The 23,640-nt window shown below is 44.0% G+C and overlaps 1 protein-coding gene across 11 annotated transcripts in view; it reads right to left on the minus strand.

Moving 5' to 3' along the window:
* ESYT2 (extended synaptotagmin 2) overlaps positions 1–23,640 on the minus strand; it is a 101,378-nt gene that overhangs the window by 53,842 nt on the left and 23,896 nt on the right. For 10 of the 11 annotated variants that reach the window (XM_045388048.2, XM_015448364.3, XM_045388047.2 and 7 more), the window contains exons 2-6: positions 15,981–16,022; positions 14,680–14,814; positions 9,539–9,615; positions 4,037–4,109; positions 3,701–3,790 (exon numbers count right to left, since the gene is read on the minus strand). In XM_045388048.2, the coding sequence (XP_045243983.2) occupies positions 3,701–3,790; positions 4,037–4,109; positions 9,539–9,615; positions 14,680–14,814; positions 15,981–16,022 (417 nt within the window). Of the gene's footprint in view, positions 1–3,700; positions 3,791–4,036; positions 4,110–9,538; positions 9,616–14,679; positions 14,815–15,980; positions 16,023–19,651; positions 19,826–23,640 lie in introns of those variants that run through there. The other variant, XM_074036499.1, reaches the window with a different exon arrangement.

Genomic DNA, 23,640 nt, shown 5'->3' on the forward strand with positions numbered 1-23,640 from the left:
CTGCAAAAACTCCCAGTTACGAATGTGTGCTCTGAGTCTGTGGATGTGCCTGTGGCCCTGACTCTGGAACTCACTGCAGCCTCATCTGCAAGGTTGTAAGAATGGGCTTCAGGGAGCCCTGTTCAAACACTGCAACCCTCCTACCCACAGCTGGTCCAGGGGTGGGTATTTGATCCAGCTGGAACGGGGAGGGAAGAGGAGGGAGAGGCCGAGGATGCAGGAAGACTCAATGCTTTCTCTAAGTGCTGGCAGGCATGCTATTCCACACGTGGACTGCATTACCAGGTGAAGCTAGTCTCAGAGGAAGAGGAGAGCGAGCAGAGGTGGAGACAGTCACGAAGGCTTTCAAACTCCTGGTTCCATTCTGTTCCTGAGACTCAACTGCAGTCCCCTGTACACATGTCATGAGACACCAATATATGCTATTTTTATTTTTTAAATAAATACCTCTCCTTTTTAATCCCCATTTCCTTAAAGCACATCAATTTCTGGAGTCCTTGGCTAATAGGATTCAATTTCTTCTCATAACAGAAGACACTGTTTCCATTATACAGAGGAAGAAACGGAATCTATGGTTCAAAAGATGCCAGCAGGCAGCACCTCCGCATTGGGCTTGAAGCCCCCGAACGTGGGTGGATGAACATGTTTGGGGTAAGCCTAGGACCATTTCTAAGGGAAGTTTTGGGAGAGACCTCCTGGATCCCCTCTACTCGAGGGATAAATCTAAACAAGATTAAGGGCTCTGAAACACCCCTAAGCTGTATGCTGCCCAACAACTACCCAGTGAGAGCGCCTCCCCGTGCACAGCCAATGGCAAACACCAGAACACTTATCCAAGCTTTTCTCCTTACCGATAATTCACCTCTAGTGGCTGGGTGCGGTGGCTCACGCCTGTAATCCCGCACTCTGGAAGGCCAAGGTGGGTGGATCACCTGAGGTCATGAGTTCAAGACCACCCTGGCCGACATGGCGAAACCCTGTCTCTACCAAAAATACAAAAAAATTAGCCGGGTGTGGTGGTGGGCGTCTGTAATCTCAGCTACTCAGGAGGCTGAGGCAGGAGAATCACTTGAACCTGGGAGGCGGAGGGTGCAGTGAGCCGAGCTTGCATCATTGCACTCCAGGCTCGGCTACAAGAGTGAAACTCCGTCTCAAACAAAAAAAAAATCGCCTCCAGTGTCAGGACTAAACCTACATGTAGGAGAAATATTTAATTTCTTAAAATCTGAAGGTTACTATGTGTTAGGTATTGTACTAAGCAGCTTACATTCATTGACATTTAATTTTCAGATTTAATTGTGTGAAGTAGGTATTACTGTCATCCCCATGTTACAGATGCGAAAACTGAGGCTTAGAGAAATAAGCTGTGCGAAGGCTACAGTAAGAGGAAGAACTAAGAGTGGAAAACCAGGTTGTCCAACACACATCTGTCACTCAACCATGGCACTGTGCTGCCTTCTTCACCTACACTCCAACTTCGTCACTTCAGCAATGTTTAGGGTTTTTTTCCTTCAACAAGTTCTACATTATAAAAACTAAGCAAGCCAACAAGTAGAAAAATGTATAAAGGTTTCGTAAGGGTTTCTAAATCATCCAAACAGTAAAAAGAAATTTAAAAAACCACAAAATAAAAACCCTTCTGGAAATATCTTTCACCAGGATAAGGAGGAATTTCTTGGCAGCCAGCAGAAAACCCTGTTCTCATATTTTCCAGTAAAAGAAACTGAAAAATTTCCTTTTCACTGAAGCACACGTTTGATGACTTTACTCACCATATAAGGAAATGAGTGATTCTGCACTTTTCAGCCCCATCCTTCTTTTCTGAGCACTAAATTTCATTTGGAAGTTAATATGTTATTTTAAAAGTACAGTCATCTATGGAAGATCCAAACTAAGAGCACTATTAAATTTTGAAGAAGATTTAAAGATTTGGATTTTGTTACATTCTGCCACTTTTTAAAAAGGTCTTTCTCTAAATTATTAAAAATGTCCCTGGCTAAAGATGGGTAAGTTAAAAATACTTAGCAGTTTGTTAAGATTACTGAGGTTTTTTTGGTCACTAATGAAGCTGGTTTCTTAAACACACTGGACCTTTAATAACTGGTATGTGAAAACAAACAAACAAACATGAATTTTAAATCTTATGAATCTCTTAACTTCCTGAATAGTAAAATTTAATTTTAACAGTAAAATTTGACAGAGATGACCTAGGAGTTTTTGGTTGTTCCCATGTTTCGTGTACTTAAAATCGATTCAAAATAAGCCCATTTATTTCAGTAATAAGAAAATCAGAACAATTATTTTATTCATAACAGAAAGTGATGACACTTAATTCTTTTGTTTTTATACAGAAAAAGTACAACCTGTAGTAAACTAGTTTTTGACAGGTGTATATAAACCCATATTTTAAAAGCCAAATAATAATTTTTAGTAAGTTATTTGAATCAAATTATATGAATTAACATTCCTACTTTAAATTACATATGATGTTGAAGGTACCTACATGCAGGACTCATCAAGGGCACATCTTGCATCATTCATTTACCAAACTCTAAGGAGACAGTTATGATCCTTGCTTTCAAAGAGCTAACAATAACTGTGCAGAAATTGCTGAAAGTAAGTGAAACAAAAGGGGTGAAGAAAGCCTTCTGTGGCAAAGGAAAAGGCACAGGCAGGGAGTAGTGAGGTGTGGGTTGATACAGACAACCATATGGGCAGTGTGCACCTGGAGAAGATGACCCAGACCACAATGAACACGGAGGGCAGCTAAGGGAGACGCTGGCCAGAGGCTACAGGTGCCCAGAGAAGGAGGAAGGAGTCTGTTTGGCAGGAGTAACAGTTCTGTTGTCTTGGTTTTGTGGGAAATAACAAATAGTATTTATTAACAAATAATAAATAGCATTAAAATAGTATTAACTTTAAAAAAACAACAACAACACAGTATACGTTCAGCATCCCTAATCTAAAAATCCAAAATGCTTCAATATCAGAAACTTTTTGAGTACTAGCATCATGCTCAAAGCAAATACTCACTGGAATCTAACGCAAATACTACAAAACCTGAAACACATCTGGTCCTAAACATCTCCAATAATATTCAACCTGTATATGAAACTGTATGTACAGTTCATTAAACACATCCCAAATGAGGAAGGAGGTGCATGCAAGTGACGGTAGCCCTTATCTCTGGAGGGGAGAAAAGGGAGGTTTACAGGTTAGTCTTCTCAACAAAGTGTTCAGGAACATGAGCACTGTATCAGACTAAACTGGATCTGTATCCAGGCTCTTATTAGTTGTGTGACTTGGAAAAATAAGACTTTCACAATCTCAGTTTCTGAACAGTAAAAGAAAACAACGTTAATATTTAGCTATAGAGTTATGAGGATTAAATGAGCAAATATCTATAAATCATATTCAGTGAGGTGGTGAATAAAATGTGAGCTAAGACCTACACTTCTGAAGAAGTCCACGTTTTCAAATTTTTGTAACATTTTTATAATCAGGAAAGAGAGCTGTTTATCAGGAGATAAGCTATCAGTTAAGGCACAAAGAAATACAAAAAACTCCCACAAGATTCATGCAACAGAAAGGGACAACAGCGAGTTGATAAAATTTTGTTTCTCCACTTTATACATTCTTCCACGGGTATGTATTTTTGTCACCGAATGGGAAAATAAAAATGAAATAAATATTGACTTACTGGTTTCCTAAGGAAGAAGATAGACAAAGCTCCAACTAAGGGCATATCTCCAATCAACGGTTCCAGAATCACCCGCATGGTACCATGAATCTAAACTCAAACAGGAAACCAAAATATGTAATAGAAAACAATTCTCCTGGGCCACTTAAGGAGTTTGCTTGCGCATCTTAGTAACTTTTGAGCACTTGACTTCTTATTTCTCTCAACTATGACCTACAGTTAAAAACTGAACGTCAAAAAAATTCCAAGCTAGAAAAACTTCCTAATTTTCTTTCTGAATACAGCTTAGAGAACTTTAGAAAACTGTAAAATTAAAACAAAAACCAAAAAACTTACCTGGATACTTTTCACACCAGCTCTACAAAAATATCGTTTGATCTCCAAATCAATCTCACAATTTCCTACAAAACTAACAAAGAAAAAATTCTGCATTACATAATGTGAGTGAAATGAACTACTCTCTTCATCACTATAGACCTGCAAGATGTATAATCTGAATAAAATGATAGTAAAGCAAGCAAATAGATTGTAGGTAAAAATAGTAAAATACGGCCCATCAGATTATAGTATTTTACCGCTCCAGGTCTTCAGGCTGTTATCAGATCCAATACTGCTCTGACCTTGGGAGGAATACTCCCAATCAATCAATCAATCAATCAATGGTTGTGGTTGTTGTTGGTCTTACATATAAAAATCTTAACTAAATAGAAATGTCGATGTTCAAAAGAAGATGTAAATAACAGACTGCAACTTCTGAAGCAGACTTTTGATGCAATGTAGTTTTCTTTACCTTATAAATCTGATGTTTAAAACATTAAAAAGTTTAATTTTATTTCACACAAATAAATTTCACATCTTGCTTCCCAATCATGAAAAATCTCTCAGTGCCCTAGGCCTCTATGACACCAAAGACTAGAAACAGTGCATCTGTTTGGGGCCTCAATTTTGCTCAATAAGTAAGTCATTTCAGATATTAATATGAAACAAACATAACGCTATAAGGCAAGATATGCATCTATTTTTAATATAAACATGAAATGTCAAACACTTTTTGCGTGGGTTAGTGTAGGACCTGCCCCGACCCTCGGCCCTGGAGGCAGGATGTCACACTCTGACCTGACAACGTCTGTGGGGAAGTTTGATAAATCCTAGAAAGGGAATGTCTAAGCAAATAAGCAAAATAGTAATGAAAGGAATCTGGAATAAGTTTCTTCCAGTATTTATTGTCCTGGTATTAACGCCAAGGCCTACAGATTCTTCTCATTGAGAATTACTCTCTACCTAGTTGGTAAAATCACCAATAACCTGTTACAAAACTATAAAAAAAACTTTCCTTTTCTTCATTCTATGACTTGATCATTTTCTTTTCTTTTTTTTTTTGAGATGGAGTCTTGCTCTGCTGGCCAGGCTGGAGGGCAGTGGCGCGATGGTGACTCATCACAACAGCCGCTATCTGGTTCAGGCCATTCTCCTGCCTCAGCCTCCCAAGTACCTGGGATTACAGGTGTGCACCACCATGCCCAGCTCATTTTTGTACTTTTAGTAGAGATGGGGTTCCACCATGTTGGCCAGGCTGGTCTCGAACTCCCAACCTCAAGGGGTCCACCCGCCTCCGCCTCCCAAACTGCTGGAATTAACAGGCATGAGCCACTGCACCCGGCCTTGATCATTTTATTTTCTAATACTTTTCAATTATTCCTTCCCCATCTCTACTGCCTGCCAATTTAGTTAAAGTGCTTGTCTGGAACTCACAACAAAGCAGAATGCATATTTGTTCAGAGACATAAATCTGAGCGGGACACTCGGCACATGTTATGGGGGCTAACCATGAAACCAGACTGCACCTTCAGAATGGCGTCCACTGACTGACGGACTCAAACTTGCTCGGTGCTGGCGACACTGGATAAGCGCACAAGGCTCCGACCCTCATGAAGCCTGGTACCAGCCCAGTGGGCCACCCTCCTGGAGGTGGACCGTCCTCCTGGGGCACAGCCTGACCTGAGACATACGTGGGTGTCCTCTTTTATTCCACTGATGACAATGGTGTTTGCCCTAGCACCAAATATTTTAAAGAGGCAGATTTTTCCATATTAGATTAAAGAAAGTCTATGCTTCTTTCTGAAATAAAGGTAACTTGGTACCAACTTTGTACATTCATTATATTTAAATACTTTGGAAACTCAATGACCACTTTAATAAAATGATCTTTAGTAAAGGATCAAAAAAAGCACACAACTCTGAGCTGCTAGACACCACGTGTTGTTCTGAGTGCACAGTACTCACTGGGCACCACACACAGTGTGTTGTGAGGCCCCACGTGGAGCAGGAAGCCCTGAGCAAGCTCAAGGAAGAACGAGGATGAAAGACAAGAGAAGCCCACTTTTGAGCCACAGCCCAGGGGACACAGCGAGACCCTATGGGGGGTGTGGGGGGAAGGAAGCCCATTTTTATTATGCTATGCATGGTAGCTGGCAGCTCTTCAATTTCTTTGTTTTCCAATGTAAAACACTGTATTAAAATACACAAAAATTTGGCTGGGCATAGGTGGCTCACGTCTGTAATCCTAGCACTTTCGGAGGCTGAGGCAGGTGGATCACTTGAGGTCAGGAGTTTTAGACCAGCCTGGCCAACAAGGTGGAAACCTTGTCTCTGCTAAAAATATAAAAATTAGTCAGGCATGGTGGCATATGCCTATAATCCCAGCTACTCGGGAGGCTGAGGCAGGAGAATTGCTTGAATCCAGGAGGCGGAGGTTGCAGTGAGCTAAGATCGCACCATTGCACTCCAACCTGGGTGACAGAGACTCCGTCTCAAAATAAATAAATAAATTAATACCCAAAAAACGTACCCTTATAATCATTTTTAAGTGTACAACTCGGTGGTACTAAACACATCCATAACATGCAATCATCACCACCAGCCATCTCCAGAACATTTTTCAACTTGCAAAATGAACACCCTTTCCCCATTAAACACTAACTCCCCATTCCTTCTGCCCCCAGGCCCTGGCAACCACCATTCTGCTTCTGTGTCTATGAGTTTGACTCCCCCGGGCACCTCACACAAGTGGAATTACACAGACGCTGTCCCTTTGTGTCTGGCTTGTTTCCTTCAGCATAAAGTCCTCAGGGTCCAGCACGTGGCAGCCGGAGCAGGAGTCCCATGTTTTTAAGGCACACAGGCATATAGGCCACATTCTGCTTATCCATCCATCGGCCCACACAGACTTGGGCTGCTTCCACCTTGTAGCTATTGTAAAAAATGCTGCTAAGAATGTGGGTGTGCAAATATCTGCTCAAGTCCTGGCTTTCAATTCTTTCAGGTATGCACGCAGAAGTGGGATTTCTGGATCACATGGTAATTTTACGTTTAAGGTTTTGAGGAACTGTTTCCACAGCAGCTATACCATTTCACATTTCTACCAACAGCGCACAAAGGTTCCAATTTCTCCACATCTCACCAACACCTGTTATTCTCTGGGTTTCTTTTGATAGTAGCCTTTCTAATAGTTGTTAGGTGGTATTTCATTACGGTCTAGATTTGCATTTTCCTGATGGTTAGTGATGGTCAGTATCTTTTCACATGCTTACTAGCCATTTGTGTATCTTCCCTGGAGAAATGTCTATTCAAGTTCTTTCCACATTTTTGAATAGGGCTGTTTGGTTGTTCTGTTGTTGAATTTCAGGAGTTCTCTATATATCCTGGATGGTGACTGCTTACTGGATTCATGACTATAGGGATTGCATTAAATCTGGGATTGCTTTAGGTAGTAGTAACATCTTAACAAGATTAAGTTTTCTAATCCATTAATTAAGATAGAATGTTTTTCTATTTATTTGTACCTTCTTTGATTTCTTTCAGCAATATTTTAGTTTTCAGTGTACAAGTCTTTCTCCTCCTTAGTTTATTCCTAAGTATTTTATTCTTTTTGATTCTATTATAAATGAAATTGCTTCCTTCATTTTCTTTTGGGATTGTTCATTGCTAGTGTATAAAAATGCAATTGATTTTAGTGTGTTCATTTTGTATCCTGCTACTGTGCTGAATTTATTTCTTAGTTCCAAGAGTTCTTTTTTTTTTTTTGGTGGGATCTTTAGGGTTTTCTACATATGAGATCATCTCAACTGTAAAGAGAAAGATTAATTCCTTCCAGTGGGTGCAGTCACTCATGCCTGTGATCCCAGAGCTTTGGGAGGCCAAGGTGAGTAGATCGCTTGAGCTCAGGAGTTAGAGACTAGCCTGGGAAACATGGTGAAACCTCATCTCTACAAAAAAAATACAAAAATTAGCCACACATGGTGGCATGAACCTGCAGTCCCAGCTACACGGGAGGCTGAGGTGGGGGGACTGCCTGATTCTGGAAGGTCGAAGCTGCAGTGAGCCAAGACTGCGCCACTGCACTCCAGACTGAGTGATAAGGCAAGAACCTGTCTCAAAACAAAAACAAAAACAAAACCAACAAACCAAATATATACACACACACACACACACACATAAAATGTCTTTCTTCCTTTCCAGCCTGGGTGCCCTTTATTTCTTTCTCTTGCCTAACTGCTCCAACTAGAACTCCCAATACTGTGTTGAAGAGAAGTAGTGAAAGAGGGCATCCTTGCAGTTGGTCCTGATTTTAAAGAAAAAGCTTTCAGCTTTTGACCACTGAGTAAAACTTTTTTTTTTTTTTTTTGAGACGGAGTCTCGCTCTGTCGCCCAGGCTAGAGTGCAGTGGCGCGATCTCGGCTCACTGCAAGCTCCGCCACCCAGGTTCATGCCATTCTCCTGCCTCAGCCTCCAGAGTGGCTGGGACTACAAGCGCCCACCACCACGCCTGGCTTATTTTTTTTTTTTTTTTTTTGAGACGGAGTCTCGCTCTGTCGCCCAGGCTGGAGTGCAGTGGCGCAATCTCGGCTCACTGCAAGCTCTGCCTCCCGGGTTCACGCCATTCTCCTGCCTCAGCCTCCGGAGCAGCTGGGACTACAGGCGCCCGCCACTGCGCCCGGCTAATTTTTTCTATTTTTAGTAGAGACGGGGTTTCACCGTGGTCTTGATCTCCTGACCTTGTGATCCGCCCGCCTCGGCCTCCCAAAGTGCTGGGATTACAGGCGTGAGCCACCGCGCCCGGCCGCCTGGCTTATTTTTTGTATTTTTAGTAGAGACGGGGGTTCATCGTGTTAGCCAGGATAGTCTCAATCTCCTGACCTTGTGATTCGCCCGCCTCAGCCTCCCAAATTGCTGGGATTACGGAGTGAGCCACCAAACCCAGCCCACTGAGTCTAATGTTAACTGTGGGGTTTTCTTATATGGTTTTTATTATGTTGAGTTAGCTTCCTTCTATTCCTAGTTCATTCAGTGTTTTTATCATGAAAGGGTATTGAATTTTGTTAAATGCTTTTTCTCCATCAACTGAGATAATCACATGATTCGGTTTTTTCCTTTTAATGTGGTGTATTACATCAACTAATTGTTGTACGCTGAATCATCTTTGCATTCTGGGAATAAATCCCACTAGGTCATGGTGTAAAATCTTTTTAATATGCTGCTGAATTCAGTTTGCTAGTACTTTGTTAAGTGTTTTTTTAAATCAATGTTCATAAAGAATATTGGTCCATAGTTTTCTTGTAGTGTCTTTAACTTCTTTTTATTTAACACATTTTATGAATGGCAATTATCGAGGCTATTAGAAACTGAGACCCAGAAGGTAAATAATATTTGGATGTCTAACAAGAACTCCAACCGACAGCAGGTAAGACGTGTGCTCTCTGTATCCTCCACCTTACAGGTGCAGCTAAGTGACATTACACGCCATTAACCATGACACAAATACAACAAATAAAAACTTACCTAATCTGAAGGTCCAAAATAATTTGCCTTTTGTCTACATTTTCAGTATATACCTTAACACCATTGATCCTGAGGGGCTGAAATAAGAAGTAGCTTATTTTAAAATACAGAGGTTAAAAAAAAAAATCAAACCTTGTAACACAGCATAAAGAGAACAAGCTTTAAATTTCAGACTACAACAGGAATTAAAATTCTGCCTTCATAACAGAGTGCGGCTTGATTTTCAGCTATTTAACCCCTGTTCCTCAGCTTCCTCACCTGTGATCTGCAGAAAAACAATGGCCTCTGTTTCATGAGATTACTGTGAAATTAGGCGACAAAATAAATGTCAAGACAGTAGTGCATGCCTTGCCCACAGCAGTTAATAAGCACTGGGCATGATTGCTGTTGTCAGCACATGTAACGATACATATGTGCTCTTTTCAAGCCTCTTACTCTCGTCTCTTCGCATCTAACTTGACCCTTTTCCAGTACTCCATCCTAGTACTACCATGTTTGAAACATAACTTCCTTTCATTTATTCTTTATGTCTCAAAATTTTTCATTTCTTAAGACTTTCATGTCCCGGCGTGACAGCTCAGGTCTGTAATTCCAACACTTTGGGATACCAAGGCAGAGGATTGCTTGAAGCCAGGAGACTGAAACCAGCCTGGGCAACATGGTGAAACCCTAGCTCTACAAAAAGTAAAAAAAAAAAAAAGCTAAGATGGGAACGCACGCCTGTGGTTCTAGCTACTTAGGAGGCTGAGATGGGGTGACTGCTTGAGAGCAGGAGTTTGAGGCTACAGTGAGCTATGATTGTGCCACTGCACTTCAGACTAGGCAACAGAGTGAACTCCCATCTCTTAAAAAAAACAAAACAAACAAAACGCTGGGCATGATGGCTCAAAGCTGTAATCCCAGCACTTCAGCAGGCTGAGGTGAAACAATCACTTGAGCCTAAGTGTTTGAGACCAGCCTTAGTGGAGACGCGGGCGTGGGGACACGCACCTGTAGTCCCAGCTACTCAGGAGGTTGTGGTAGGGGGAATCCCTTGAGCCCGGGAGGTTGAGGTTGCAGTGTGTGGTGATCACGCCACTGTACACCAGCCCGGGTGACAGAGTGAGACCCTGTCTCAAAACTGAAAGCAGCACCTTACTTTTAGAGCACTACTGCTTACTCTGACAAGTTCGAGTGTATTAAAATCACACCTCTCACCTAGCTGTCGAACCCAACTCTAAGCCTTTACCTAGAGTCTAGACACCTCCTATGCTCCCAAGTTCCCAGGCTTTTTCTTTATGGCACTAGCTAAGCCATGTACAGACTGCACTAAAAACATAATCACATTATGCTAATAAGTGAAAATGGGGCAGGCATGATGTACATCAGATAACATACTCCCCAAATGACACTGAGATGAAGGGACCAACCCCACTCCAGATGACTGGGCATTACCTAACGAAGGACAAACACCAGAAGGCAACACTGCCGAGCTGCCCGAGGTCTTGGTCAGCACACAGTCTGGCCAAGGGCCCTGCACAGGACTCCGCATGCCATTCTATGCGTCCCTTCATCAGAAAGCCTGGGTTTGCCACTTGTAAGACATTGGTACAGTAGGTGAAAATGCCAAAGTTATCTTTATTGAATCAGTACTCCTCTTAATACTCTTGCTATTCTCCAAGGCCTTCTTATTCAGCTGGTATCAAACTTAACGTGTGTGTGAAGGAACTCAAACATAATTAAATTATTCCTAAAATAAACCCAGGTGAGCTTGGAATTTTAAATATCCACAAACATGAACATGCTGTAACTTAGGGCATAACAGGCTAAATGTGGCCCTTGGCCTGACTCTACAGCCCTGGAGCTAGGATGGTTTTCACTTGGCTAAAGGGCTGTGAAAGAAGGGAGGGAGAGACAGCAGAACAGTGTGCCACAGAGACTTAAGGTGGAGTCAGAGCTAAAACATGTATGACTTGGCCATGTACAGACAGAGCATGCAGCCCCTGCTTTACAGCATTTAACTTGTCACTGGGATTTTAACCTGCACTCACACGGCACTTTAACTTGTAATTATGTTTTTCCCCATCTGTGGTTACCATTTTAGGTGTTGAAGGTAAAGTCAACACTGAAAACGTCCCGCAGGCGTCCTGTGTAGAGACACGGGCTCATCCCACAGGCGTCCTGTGTAGAGACACGGGCTCGTCCCACATGCGTCCTGTGTAGAGACACGGGCTCGTCCCACAGGCGTCCTGTGTAGGGACACGGGCTCGTCCCGCAGGCGTCCTGTGTAGGGACACGGGCTCGTCCCGCAGGCGTCCTGTGTAGAGACACGGGCTCGTCCCGCAGGCGTCCTGTGTAGGGACACGGGCTCGTCCCGCAGGCGTCCTGTGTAGGGACACGGGCTCGTCCCGCAGGCGTCCTGTGTAGGGACACGGGCTCGTCCCGCAGGCGTCCTGTGTAGGGACACGGGCTCGTCCCGCAGGCGTCCTGTGTAGAGACACGGGCTCGTCCCGCAGGCGTCCTGTGTAGGGACACGGGCTCGTCCCGCAGGCGTCCTGTGTAGGGACACGGGCTCGTCCCGCAGGCGTCCTGTGTAGAGACACGGGCTCGTCCCGCAGGCGTCCTGTGTAGGGACACGGGCTCGTCCCGCAGGCGTCCTGTGTAGGGACACGGGCTCGTCCCGCAGGCGTCCTGTGTAGGGACACGGGCTCGTCCCGCAGGCGTCCTGTGTAGGGACACGGGCTCGTCCCGCAGGCGTCCTGTGTAGGGACACGGGCTCGTCCCGCAGGCGTCCTGTGTAGAGACACGGGCTCGTCCCGCAGGCGTCCTGTGTAGGGACACGGGCTCGTCCCGCAGGCGTCCTGTGTAGGGACACGGGCTCGTCCCGCAGGCGTCCTGTGTAGGGACACGGGCTCGTCCCGCAGGCGTCCTGTGTAGGGACACGGGCTCGTCCCGCAGGCGTCCTGTGTAGGGACACGGGCTCGTCCCGCAGGCGTCCTGTGTAGGGACACGGGCTCGTCCCGCAGGCGTCCTGTGTAGGGACACGGGCTCGTCCCGCAGGCGTCCTGTGTAGGGACACGGGCTCGTCCCGCAGGCGTCCTGTGTAGGGACACGGGCTCGTCCCGCAGGTGTCCTGTGTAGAGACACGGGCTCTTGCACAGGACGGCCACGCCTCAGGCATGCCACAAGAAAAGCAGCAGCACATACAGGCAGGTGTCACATGTAAGGCTGCACAGGAGGCACTGGGTCTGGAGTAACTGCTTCTGAGACAGAGCATTCTCTGCACATAGAAAGTCAGCTCTGACGGAGAAAGGTGGCCAGCACCCTGGAGAGCATGGGGTGGACACGGGTGCCCACTAACAGGTGACAAATACACAGTGGCCATGCCAGACCCTCCCGCAGCCACATCTATCACAACCCTGAACCACACTGTGCAGGGATGTCTGTGTGCTTACTCTGCTGTGCGTGCACCAACATGTGCGGACTGTGTGTGTGTTTATAAGAACTCTCACGTTCTGAGTCTTTAGGCATATAAAAAAATGTTACCTTGGACTGTTGCTACTTAAACACTGATTTAAAAATATAAAATAAAAAGAAAAGCTTCCCATGATCAACTAAATGTACACTTGAGGCTTTTATGAGAAGTGGTATTAGGAAGTAGAGCTTTCCTTTTTACATAACGTGACTCCGTTAACAAAATTCGTCTTTCCTTCCACCTACGTAATGAATGGTGTACCTACCTTACCAGCATTAGAGTCATTAGTTCTGTTTTTTAACATCCCGAGAGGGGTAAACACCTTAAACATGTCAATTACTGCACATTTAGCATGAATTCACGTATCAAACTCTCTCACAGGAAAGACTACTTAAAACTAGCGCGAAAAGGGCGTGCTGACAGAAGAACACGGAGCAGAAAGACACGTGAGGGGAAAATGTCAGTGTTAAAGAGAAGCCATGCGACGGAGGCTGACATGGCCAAGAGAGCACCTCGGACAAGAAGGCAGCAGGACGGCCTCCCGGCAGATGGGAAGGGGCAGTGAGGGTTAGAGGGAAGCAGGACGGCCTCCCGGCAGAGATGGGAAAAGGCACCGTGGCAGGAGGCAGAGCCTGAGTGACAGAGACGGGAAGGGGCACCATGGGCGAGAGGGCAGCAGGACGGCCTCCAGACAGAGATGGGCAAAGGCACCATGGCTGGAGGCAGAGCCTGAGTGACAGAGATGGGAAGGGGCAGTGAGGGCAAGAGGGCAGCAGGACGGCCTCCTGACAGACGGGAAAAGGCACCGCGGCTGGAGGCAGAGCCTGAGTGGGAAATGCAGGTACACCCGGTAGACCTTCTTGGTGAACAATTTTCCTCAGAACATAATTTGAAGCTGTCTGGTTTTTGAAATAGGGTCTCACTCTGTCACTCAGGCTGGAATGCAGTAGTGCGATCATGGCTCACCACAGTCTCGACCTCCTGGGGCTCAAGTGACCCTCCTGCCTCAGCCTCCCGTGTAGTCCGGACCACACACGTGCACCACCACACCCAGCTAACTTTGAAACTTTTTTGCAGAGACGGGGTCCCACTTCGTTGCCCAGGCTGGTCTCTAGCTCAGGTCTCCCAAAGTGCTGGGATCACAAGCATGAGCCACTGGGCTCATCGAAGTTGTTTAAAAAACATACATCCAGCTAGTTGGGAGCCTGAGGCAGGAAGATCACTTGAGCCTAGGAGTCTGAGGCCAAGCAGGGCAACATAGTGAGGCCCCCGTCTGAAAAAAAAAAAAAATGGAAAGAAAATGTGTTTTTTGGCTGGGCGCGGTGGCTCACGCCTGTAGTCCTAGCACTTTGGGAGGCCGAGGCGGGCAGATCACGAGGTCAGGAGATCGAGACCGTCCTGCTAACATGGTGAAACTCCATCTCTACTAAAAATACAAAAAATTAGCCGGGCGTGGTGGCGGGTGCCTGTAGTCCCAGCTACTCGGGAGGCTGAGGCAGGAGAATAGTGTGAACCTGGGAGGCGGAGACTGCAGTGAGCCAAGATAGTGTCACTGCACTCCAGCCTGGGCGACAGAGCGAGACTCCGTCTCAAGAAGAAACAAACAAACAAAAAAATGTGTTTTTCATGTTTTCACAGCAGTCTGACTGTGTGCACATGTGAGGATACTTAAGAGAACACCACTGACCTGCTGGCCCACGTCGACCTTCGTGAAACTAAAGGTGCTGAGGTGGGTGTTTGCTCCCCGCACAGCTGGTTCTATAGTTTCTCGAAACAACTTCTCTATAAATTGGCAAATGAAAGGCCACATGTGTTTTACAGTCTGGAAAGGAAAAAGAACTCAGTGTAAACAAAATGCTATAATGCATGACACACACGAGTGCTCGTGAGAAACTCTCGCAATGGACCAAACCTGGTTTTGAAAATAAAGAGGGGGGAGGATCTTCTTGTTATGCAAAATCAACATGATCTAAATTCTAAAAGGTTATTAGAAAAACCAACTACTGATTACCTAATACGTTGCAGGAACTAGTTATTCTGGTTAAATATTCTGTGTAAGTATGTCAGCACATGTAACGATTTCTAAAAGTCCTGTGGTTTCAACTTGTTGCTGAAAACAACAGTAATATTTATAGTTCTTCAACTGTATACATATTAATAAGCACCTATATTTTTAATGACAAATGAACTTCCAGCACTTTAAAGTGATCATTATCAACATCTGAGTTCACTGTGTAGCCCTAAAGATGCACGAAATACAGAGATAAAACAGATCTAATTCAAGGTATACTGTTCTAAAAACATAACCTTTAAAAAAATGATTGCTGGCTGTGTGCAGGGGCTCACGCCTGTAATCCCAGCAATTTGGGAGGCTGAGGCAGGCGATCATCTGAGGTCGGGAGTTCGAGACCAGCCTGACCAATATGGAGAAACTCCATCTCTACTAAAAATACAAAATTAGCCGGGTGTGGTGGCGCATGCCTGTAATCCCAGCTACTCGGGAGGCCAAGGCAGGAGAATCACTTGAACCCGGAAGGTGGAGGTTGCGGTGAGCTGAGATCACGCCATTGCACTCCAGCCTGGGCAACAAGAGTGAAACTCCATCTCAAAAAAAAAAAAAAAAAAAAAAAAGGATTGTTATCGATTATTCAGTTTCTTGTAAGTTATTTCTTTCTTTGTAATGTTTCTTAAAACTTATGATTATTATAAAATAGATTTGAGCCCTGGCTGTTCAGAAAAGAAGACACATGGCCAGAGATATAAATATGCACATGCCTATACTTTTCTCAAGTCAAAGAGACAGTTCTCACTCTCTGGAAAGAAAAGAAATGCATTTGTTATGACTGAGGTCTTTGGGGAGCAGAAGCCAACCCACTAAAGTCCAAACGAGCTCAAATGTTACCAACATGCAAATTCCCAAATATGGAAAGATGGTATCTCATCCTCCAATTCCACTGATAGACGGTATTTGGTATACTCTAATCTTACCTTATTTAGCCATTCTGCTCTTTCAGTGTCTGGAAAATGAACCTAGGAAGAAAATACACACATATGACTTATTAACTCCCAACAACTGTAAATAAAATGTCAAGCAGGCAATTTCATATTCCCATCATATGTCCTATGTTTACATGATGCTTCTTTAAAACACTCTGCTCTAAAGCTTTGGAAACTGGTCTCCAAGGAGGGAAAGTGAAATGCATGGCACCCCAGCTCTTTACATTCTGAGAACATGATAAGCAGAAAATTCGAGTGTGGAAAATGCCATCAGAGTCTTCCCTGCACCCCACTGTCCAGAGGAAATTCACTGGAATCTGAAACATCATAGATTATACAAAACTGACCTTCACCTTGTTTAAAAAAACATGCTTCTAGTTAGTATATTATCACCATGTCCTGGAAATTTAGGCTGAGCCTCTACCCTGCCCAGGTCAGCCATGGTGGCGCAAACCTGCAAGTCCCAGGTACTCGGGAGGCTGAGGTAGGAGGATCCCTTGAGCCCAGGAGCTTGTCTGCAATGTGCTGGAATCATGCTTGTGATTAGTGCTGCACCCTAGTCTGGACAACATAATGAGACTCCACAAAATAAAGTAACAAAATATAAACTAAAATAAAATTCACTCTTTCCTTTTGCTTTTCTCTTTTGGCCCAAACCAGCCAAGAGACACTCTTCCTTACTTGGCTCCCCTCCGTACCGTCTCCCACCTTCACCCAGATGGGGATCCCCCTTAAAATTCTGCAGGGAGGGCCTGGATACTGGAGAAGGGTTTGTACAGGAGAAAAGAAACCTATTTAGGGCCAGGTATGGTGGCTCATTCCTGTAATCCCAACATTTTAGGAGGCTGAGGCGGGTGGATTACTTAAAGCCAGGAGTTCAACACCAGCCTGGCCAACATGGGGAAACCCCGTCTCTACTAAAAATACAAAAATTAGCAGAGTGTGGCGGTACCCGCCTGTAATCCCAGCTACTTGGGAGGCTGAGGCAGGAGAATCGCTTGAACCTGGGAGGTGGAGGTTGTAGCTAGTCGAGATCGTGCCACTGCACTCCAGCCTGGATGACAGAGGGAGAGTCTGTCTCAAAAAAAAAAAAAAAGAAAACCTATTTAAAAAAAACGTGGACTGGGCGCGGTGGCTCACACTTGTAATTCCAATATAGTGGGAGGCTGAGGCAGGAGGACTGCTTGAGGCCAGATGTTCAAGACAAGCCTAGGCAACATAGTGAGATTCTGTCTCTAAAAAAAAATGGTGGTGCACACCTGTAGTCCCAGTCTCAGCTACTCAGAAGCTGAGACGGGAGGATCACTTCAGTCCAGAAGTTCCAGGCTGCAGTGAGCCATGATTGAACTACTGCTCTCCAGCCTGAGTGACAGAGTGAGACCCTCTCTCTGGATTGAAAAAAAAGAGAAAGAATATATTTTCTCTGCCATTGGGGCTAAAATAAAACATCCTTGGCCAGGCGCGGTGGCTCATGCCTGCAATCCCAGCACTTTGGGAGGCTAAGGCGGGCGGATCACAAGGTCAAGAGATCAACATGGTGAAACCCCGTCTCTACTAAAAATACAAAAATTAGCCAGGCATGGTGGTGTGCGCCTGCAATCCCAGCTACTCAGGAGGCTGTGGCAGGAGAACCCGGGAGGCGGAGGTTGCAGTGAGCCGAGATCGTGTCACTGCACTCCAGCCTGGGACAGAGTGAGACTCCGTCTCAAAAAAAAAAAAAAAAAAAAAAAAAAAAAAAAAAAAAAAAAAAAAATTAAGGGGCCATATAGTTTTAAAAATATCGTACACATATGCATGTGTATAGAAACATGTTCTAATGTAAGTTACACATGCTAATAAATGCACAGAAAAGAGGTCTGCAAGAATATGTACAAAACTAGTAATGAGGAAACTCAGCTCTTACATTTCCCTCTGTATTTCTATACTTTTGAAATCCTTATAAGCATGAACTAATTCTGTAATTTAGGATTAAAATTAAGAAAATGTTTCTAATACAGGAGTACTATTTTTATATAACAAATGACCAAAATTATGTGAAAGTGCAATTTTCATTAATTAAACCATATTTTAATGATATTAGATGAAAACGATACTTGGAAACAGGATTATCTTACACCAAGTAATCTACTCCAAATTTGATTTGTAAAGAAAAATTTTTTGGAACACCAAGTTTTAAAGATAAATATCATAAAATGACTCCTGTAAAAAATGTTCCAAAATGAAAACATTCTTCCTTCTCTAACATTAGATTTCTCTAAGTTTACTGGTACTTCTCAAATTTGGTCTGACAGTATGCTAGTAAAGTCCTGCTCATCCTGTCATCCTTAACGCCTGAGCAACACCTTAAAGCTAAACATACCAGTACCAGAATCACCTACAGAATTATACTTATGTAATAATAATAAAGCTTCTCTACTCAGTCATATATCACAGCAAAAATAAGGTGAGTTCTGATTTTATTAGTCACTGGGCCGTATTTAATCTCCTGCACATGTGTTGACTGTTCTGTTGAAGAATCTATTTATCAAGCACTTCCTCCAGATCCAGCGGGAATGAGACCTGCTGCTGTCCTTGGAGGCTTGTTGCTGGAGGAGGGGCTGGTGTGGGAGGCGTGGCCGCCAGCCAGGGAGGGAGAACAGTGCCGGCACAGGAAGGAGAGTCCGCTGCTGCCTGGAAGGGTCCATGGAAGATTCAGAAAGAGGCCGTAGGCCAGGTGCTGTGGCTCACGCCTGTAATCCCAGCACTTTGGGAGGCCAAGGCGGACGGATCACGAGGTCAGGAGTTCGCGACCAACCTGACCAGGATGGAGAAACTCAGTCTCTACTAAAAATACAAAAAAATTAGCCAGGCGTGGTGGTGCACACCTGTAGTCCCAGCTACCCAGAAGGCTGAGGCAGAATTGCTTGAACCCAGCAGGTGGAGGTTGCAGTGAGCTGAGATTGCGCCACTGCACTCCAGCCGGGGACTCCGTCTCAAAAACAAACAAACAAACAAACAAAAAAGAAAGAAAGAAACTAGCCGTATAAGAGCTGGGGTTGGCCAGGTGTGAAATAACAAGAAATACATATATTTGGTCTCTGCCCCTAGTACCTAACATAGAACTCCTAAAACCCTTTGTAGGTAGGAGTGCTAGGAGAATCTTTTGTTCTAATATTTGGTCTCTCATCCCTGATTCCCCATACAAAGGTACTAAATCTCTTGGAATTTCTTGGGTAGTAGGAGCACCTTTTGTTCTAATGAGGTGTCTCTTGGTGGGCTCCTGGACAGCCTCAGGATGGACAGGAGCATGGGACCAGCACCCACGCCTGCAGTGAGGCAGTGATGGACAGGAGAATGGGTGAAGCCGGCACCCACGCTTGCAGTGAGGCAGTGACGGACAGGAGCATGCAAGGAGGCGGTACCCACGCCTGCAGTGAGGCATTGATGGGCAGAAGAGTGGGAGGCGGTGGCACCCATGCCTGCAGTGAGGCAGTGACGGACAGAAGGATGGGAGGAGGTGGCACCCACGCCTGCAGTGAGGCACTGATGGGCAGGAGCGTGAGAGGAGGCGGCACCCACGCCTGCAGTGAGGCAGTGACGGACAGGAGCATGGGAGGAGGTGGTACCCACACCTGCAGTGAGGCAGTGATGGACAGGAGTGTCGGAGGAGTCGGCACCCATACCTGCAGTGAGGCACTGATGGGCAGGAGAATGGGTGAAGCCGGCACCCACACCTGCAGTGAGGCAGTGACGGGCAGGAGCATAGGAGGAGGAGGCACCCACGCCTCCAGTGAGGCAGAGTTGCAGGAGGAGCATGGGAGGAACTGCCGGTAGTGCCCCATTCTGTTCTGGAATGAATAGAGAAACCCTCTGCCCAAATAAGGTTTGAATACAAGTGAACTGGCTTGTGTTAGAATTTAACTGGCTTGTGTTAGAATCTAGCTGTCTCATAGTAGTGGTAGCCCAAGACATTCAATAGTTCTGAGGTTTTCGTTTATGAGTGATGATTCCAATGTGCCAAAGAAAATGAGAAAGAGAATATATCAAATTTGAACAAAGTAAATCTGTTACCAAATTTTAAAATCTGTTCACTAAGTCAAACTCTGCTTCTCACTAATACATATTCATAAACATTTGCTTATGTTGCATAAAACAGAATCTAAAGTAGCAAAAACATCACAGAGAAAGACTGGGACACACAGGGATCACAGAAAACACAGTCCTCAGTCACATAGGAACACATATTCAGTTTTAAATCTTATCTTTCGGCTTAAAAAAAAAAGACTCAAATCTCTTTTAAGTTCTAATTATAAAACAAATTTCTATATTTATATTATCTCCATGAACTAGAAATAATCATTGTACGATTATTCGTTTCTATTATATTTGAGTTGACACCCTGCAAACATCTCTTTAATGTTACCTTTTAAAAGAACAAAGGCATATTTTAGATTCTGATATGCTGCTGCTATTACCAAAGTTGTTTTGTTTAGAAAAATTAAACCAAATATACAAAGAGCATTTAACTGTGCTCCAGGAACTCTACATACGATATTTTGTTTAATCCTCACCAGAACCTCTGAACAATTAGTGGCTCCATCTAACAGACAACAGAATGCCTCGGGGGAACAGGTAGAATAAAGAGATCCAGACCCAAAGGACTCCAGAGGCCTTCCTGTTACGCCACGCTGAAGTATACAGGATGGAATTGACATAAACGGTCAAAATTTTCTTGCCAATTAAATCATATTCCTCCCATTTCCAAACATAAAAAAATTGAAAGCTAACATTTAAAACAAAAATTTAATAAAAGGAATGTCTTTCTTCAAACAACATTCTCCTTGAAGACCAGTATTAACAATCACTGAACTTGCATAGGATTTTATTGTTCATAAATTCCACGTCCTATGCACGATATAAGCATTTTTGTTTTTTTTTTTTTTTTTGAGATGGAGTCTAACTCTGTCACTCAGGCTGGAGTGCAGCGGCAGGATCTCAGCTCACTACAACCTCCGCCTCCCAAGTTGAAGCAATTATCCTGCCTAGGCCTCTGGAGTAGCTGGGACTACAGGTGCCCGCCACCACAAGTGGCTAATTTTTGTAGTTTTAGTACAGACAGTGTTTTGCCATGTTGGCCATGGTGGTCTCAAACTCCTGGCCTCAAGTGATCCATCTGCCTCGGGCTCTAAAACTGCTGGGATTACAGGCATGAGCAACCTACTGCACCAGGCTGATACAAGCATTTTTAATTACAAAAAAAAAGTACAGCAGGCACTTGACAAGGAACGTAGAGGCCATTAGCATTGGCCGGGCACGGTAGCTCGCACCTGTAATCCCAGCACTTTGGGAGGCCGAGGAGGGGGGATCACGAGGTCAGGAGATCGAGACCATCCTGGCTAACATGGTGAAACCCCATCTCTACTAAAAATACAAAAACTTAGCCGGGTGTGGTGGCGGGCGCCTGTAGTCCCAGCTACCCAGGAGGCTGAGGCAGGAGAATGGCATGAACCCAGGAGCGGAGCTTGAAGTGAGCTGAGATTGCGCCACTGCACTCCAGCCTGGGCGACAGAGTGAGACTTCATCTTAAAAAAAAAAAAAAAAAAAATTCCATTAGCATTAGTAACACTGAAACATGCAGTAACAATTCTGCTGACTCATTCCTTTTTAAAAATAAAAACCTAGAATAAGTTTAGACAGGTAATGTCTCAGAAAATATTAAGAAAGATGCTATACCTGAGACATTGCTGATTTAATACCTTTAAGGAAAATTTTAAAGATAAATGGATAAAATGATTCTGTTAGAAACAAAATGCCACTAAACATGAAATCATGAACTTGCCAATCAAGTTCATTTATTCAAGATTCTTCCTCATTCCAAGAAGGATTTGAGCTTTGCTCAATGCTGCGTAACGCTTTAGGCACTATTTTAAAAAGGAAAAAACAAAATACACAAAATTCTTACTGGAAGCAATGGCTGGTTGCAGGGAAGAATTCTTTCCCTCTCTTAGACCACAACTAAAGAGGAAGGAAGAAGGAATGTGAGTCACTGGCACAGCAATCGAGAGTGTGCCCTGGAGCAGGCCCCACCAGCACAGGTGGGGTCCAACCCCGCCGTGCCTCAGAAGGCACCTAAGTGACAGGGTCACCCGTTCATTGGCCATCTGAAAACACCAACCTTCCTACACCATGTGGCTAGTTCTACGTTAAGCCTATGAAATGAAAAAAATCTAAGCAGGTAGCTTTGTTTCCTTGTCTAAAATCAACACAATCTCAAAAATGGAACAGATAAGGCAAAAAGGACAGGAGAACCACGGTTCTACAAGAACATGAGACGCCTCTTATTAGTTACATCACAAGAGTAATCAGAAACTGGTTTCTAGAAGCGTTTAGGCAAGCAACACACCTTTACTTAGAAGCGCTCAGCATAGTACAGGTTTACCTAAGCAGATGTGGCCTGCATTCAAATAATTCGGTCTGGGGAAACACTAAAAACGTTAAATATTTAAAATGTTTTATATTGTTCTCTCTGCATATGAATTAAAGTCAGCGCAAATGGTCAGAAAGACGTGCAGAAAATTAAAACTGCCCAGAAAATTTTGGTTCACACTCAGCACAACCAAAGGGAGTCCAAGGTTCTAATACACACAGAGGTGGGGCCCATGAGAACCCAAGGCCCCATTCAGTGCTTTCCAAGAAGACTGGTACCCTGTACTGGAGGGAAGAGAAGCACTTCTGTGGGGCCTGGGGAAAAGTAACTCAGAACCACGTCTTCATAGTATCAGATTATCATGAGAAAAAGTATTAGGGACAATATTCCTGACAGTGGACGAGACTTCCAGGCACACGGCGTTTACATGTTTAGAACTGTAAGGCACGAGGATCTGATGGAGCACTTGTTACCGCTCCACACCAGGGGGGATCTCTGCTCGTCCCCACAGCTGGGCTGCTGAACTTAGCAGGAGAGTGACTTAAATATAATTTGGTACCAACACAAATTTGTGCCTTCTGATCTTTGTATAATCAAATATCTAGTCATCTCCCAAACTATCTGTCCCTCCTCAAGATCCTCAAATCCTACGTGCCCATCTCCCGTCTTCTCTAGAGACTTTGGTCAGTATTCATGGAAACTGAAAAAGCAGGTCAGAAATCTTAATAATTAAATGGTATTTTTTTCAAAGATACTGGATGCTTTATCCAAATAGTTGCTTCTACAAAGAAAGTATTCAAGGTTAAAAAGGTAGAGAGGAATCTAAAACATCTGTCAACCTTGTAATAAACTGTCACAGTATGGTCAAATTACTACTTCGAATAGTAAAAGGAAATTGCACAAGATAACCATTTTTATCTATTTCTAGTCTACATAAAAAGCAGGCAATCAATTAATTCACACAGTAAATAAAGCAATTGATCTTTTCCAAAATCCACAAGATTGTAATTTTCTCTGTGGTTTACGGGCTTCGATTACTGCAACAGAGTAACTGGATACCCCAATGCTTTGGTGCAATGACAGTGCTTAAAAATCCATCTGTTTAAGGTCATTTCTTAACAGAAAGCACTTTCAAAATTCTCCCCAGGTGCTTTGTACATTAATGAGAAATTTCACTAGGAAATCCGAAAAGACACTAACGTCCCTGAAGTTTTTAACTGAGACCACACGTAGTGATCACAGTCA

Source organism: Macaca fascicularis, chromosome 3, assembly GCF_037993035.2.
Source record: "Macaca fascicularis isolate 582-1 chromosome 3, T2T-MFA8v1.1".
NCBI lineage: Eukaryota > Metazoa > Chordata > Mammalia > Primates > Cercopithecidae > Macaca > Macaca fascicularis.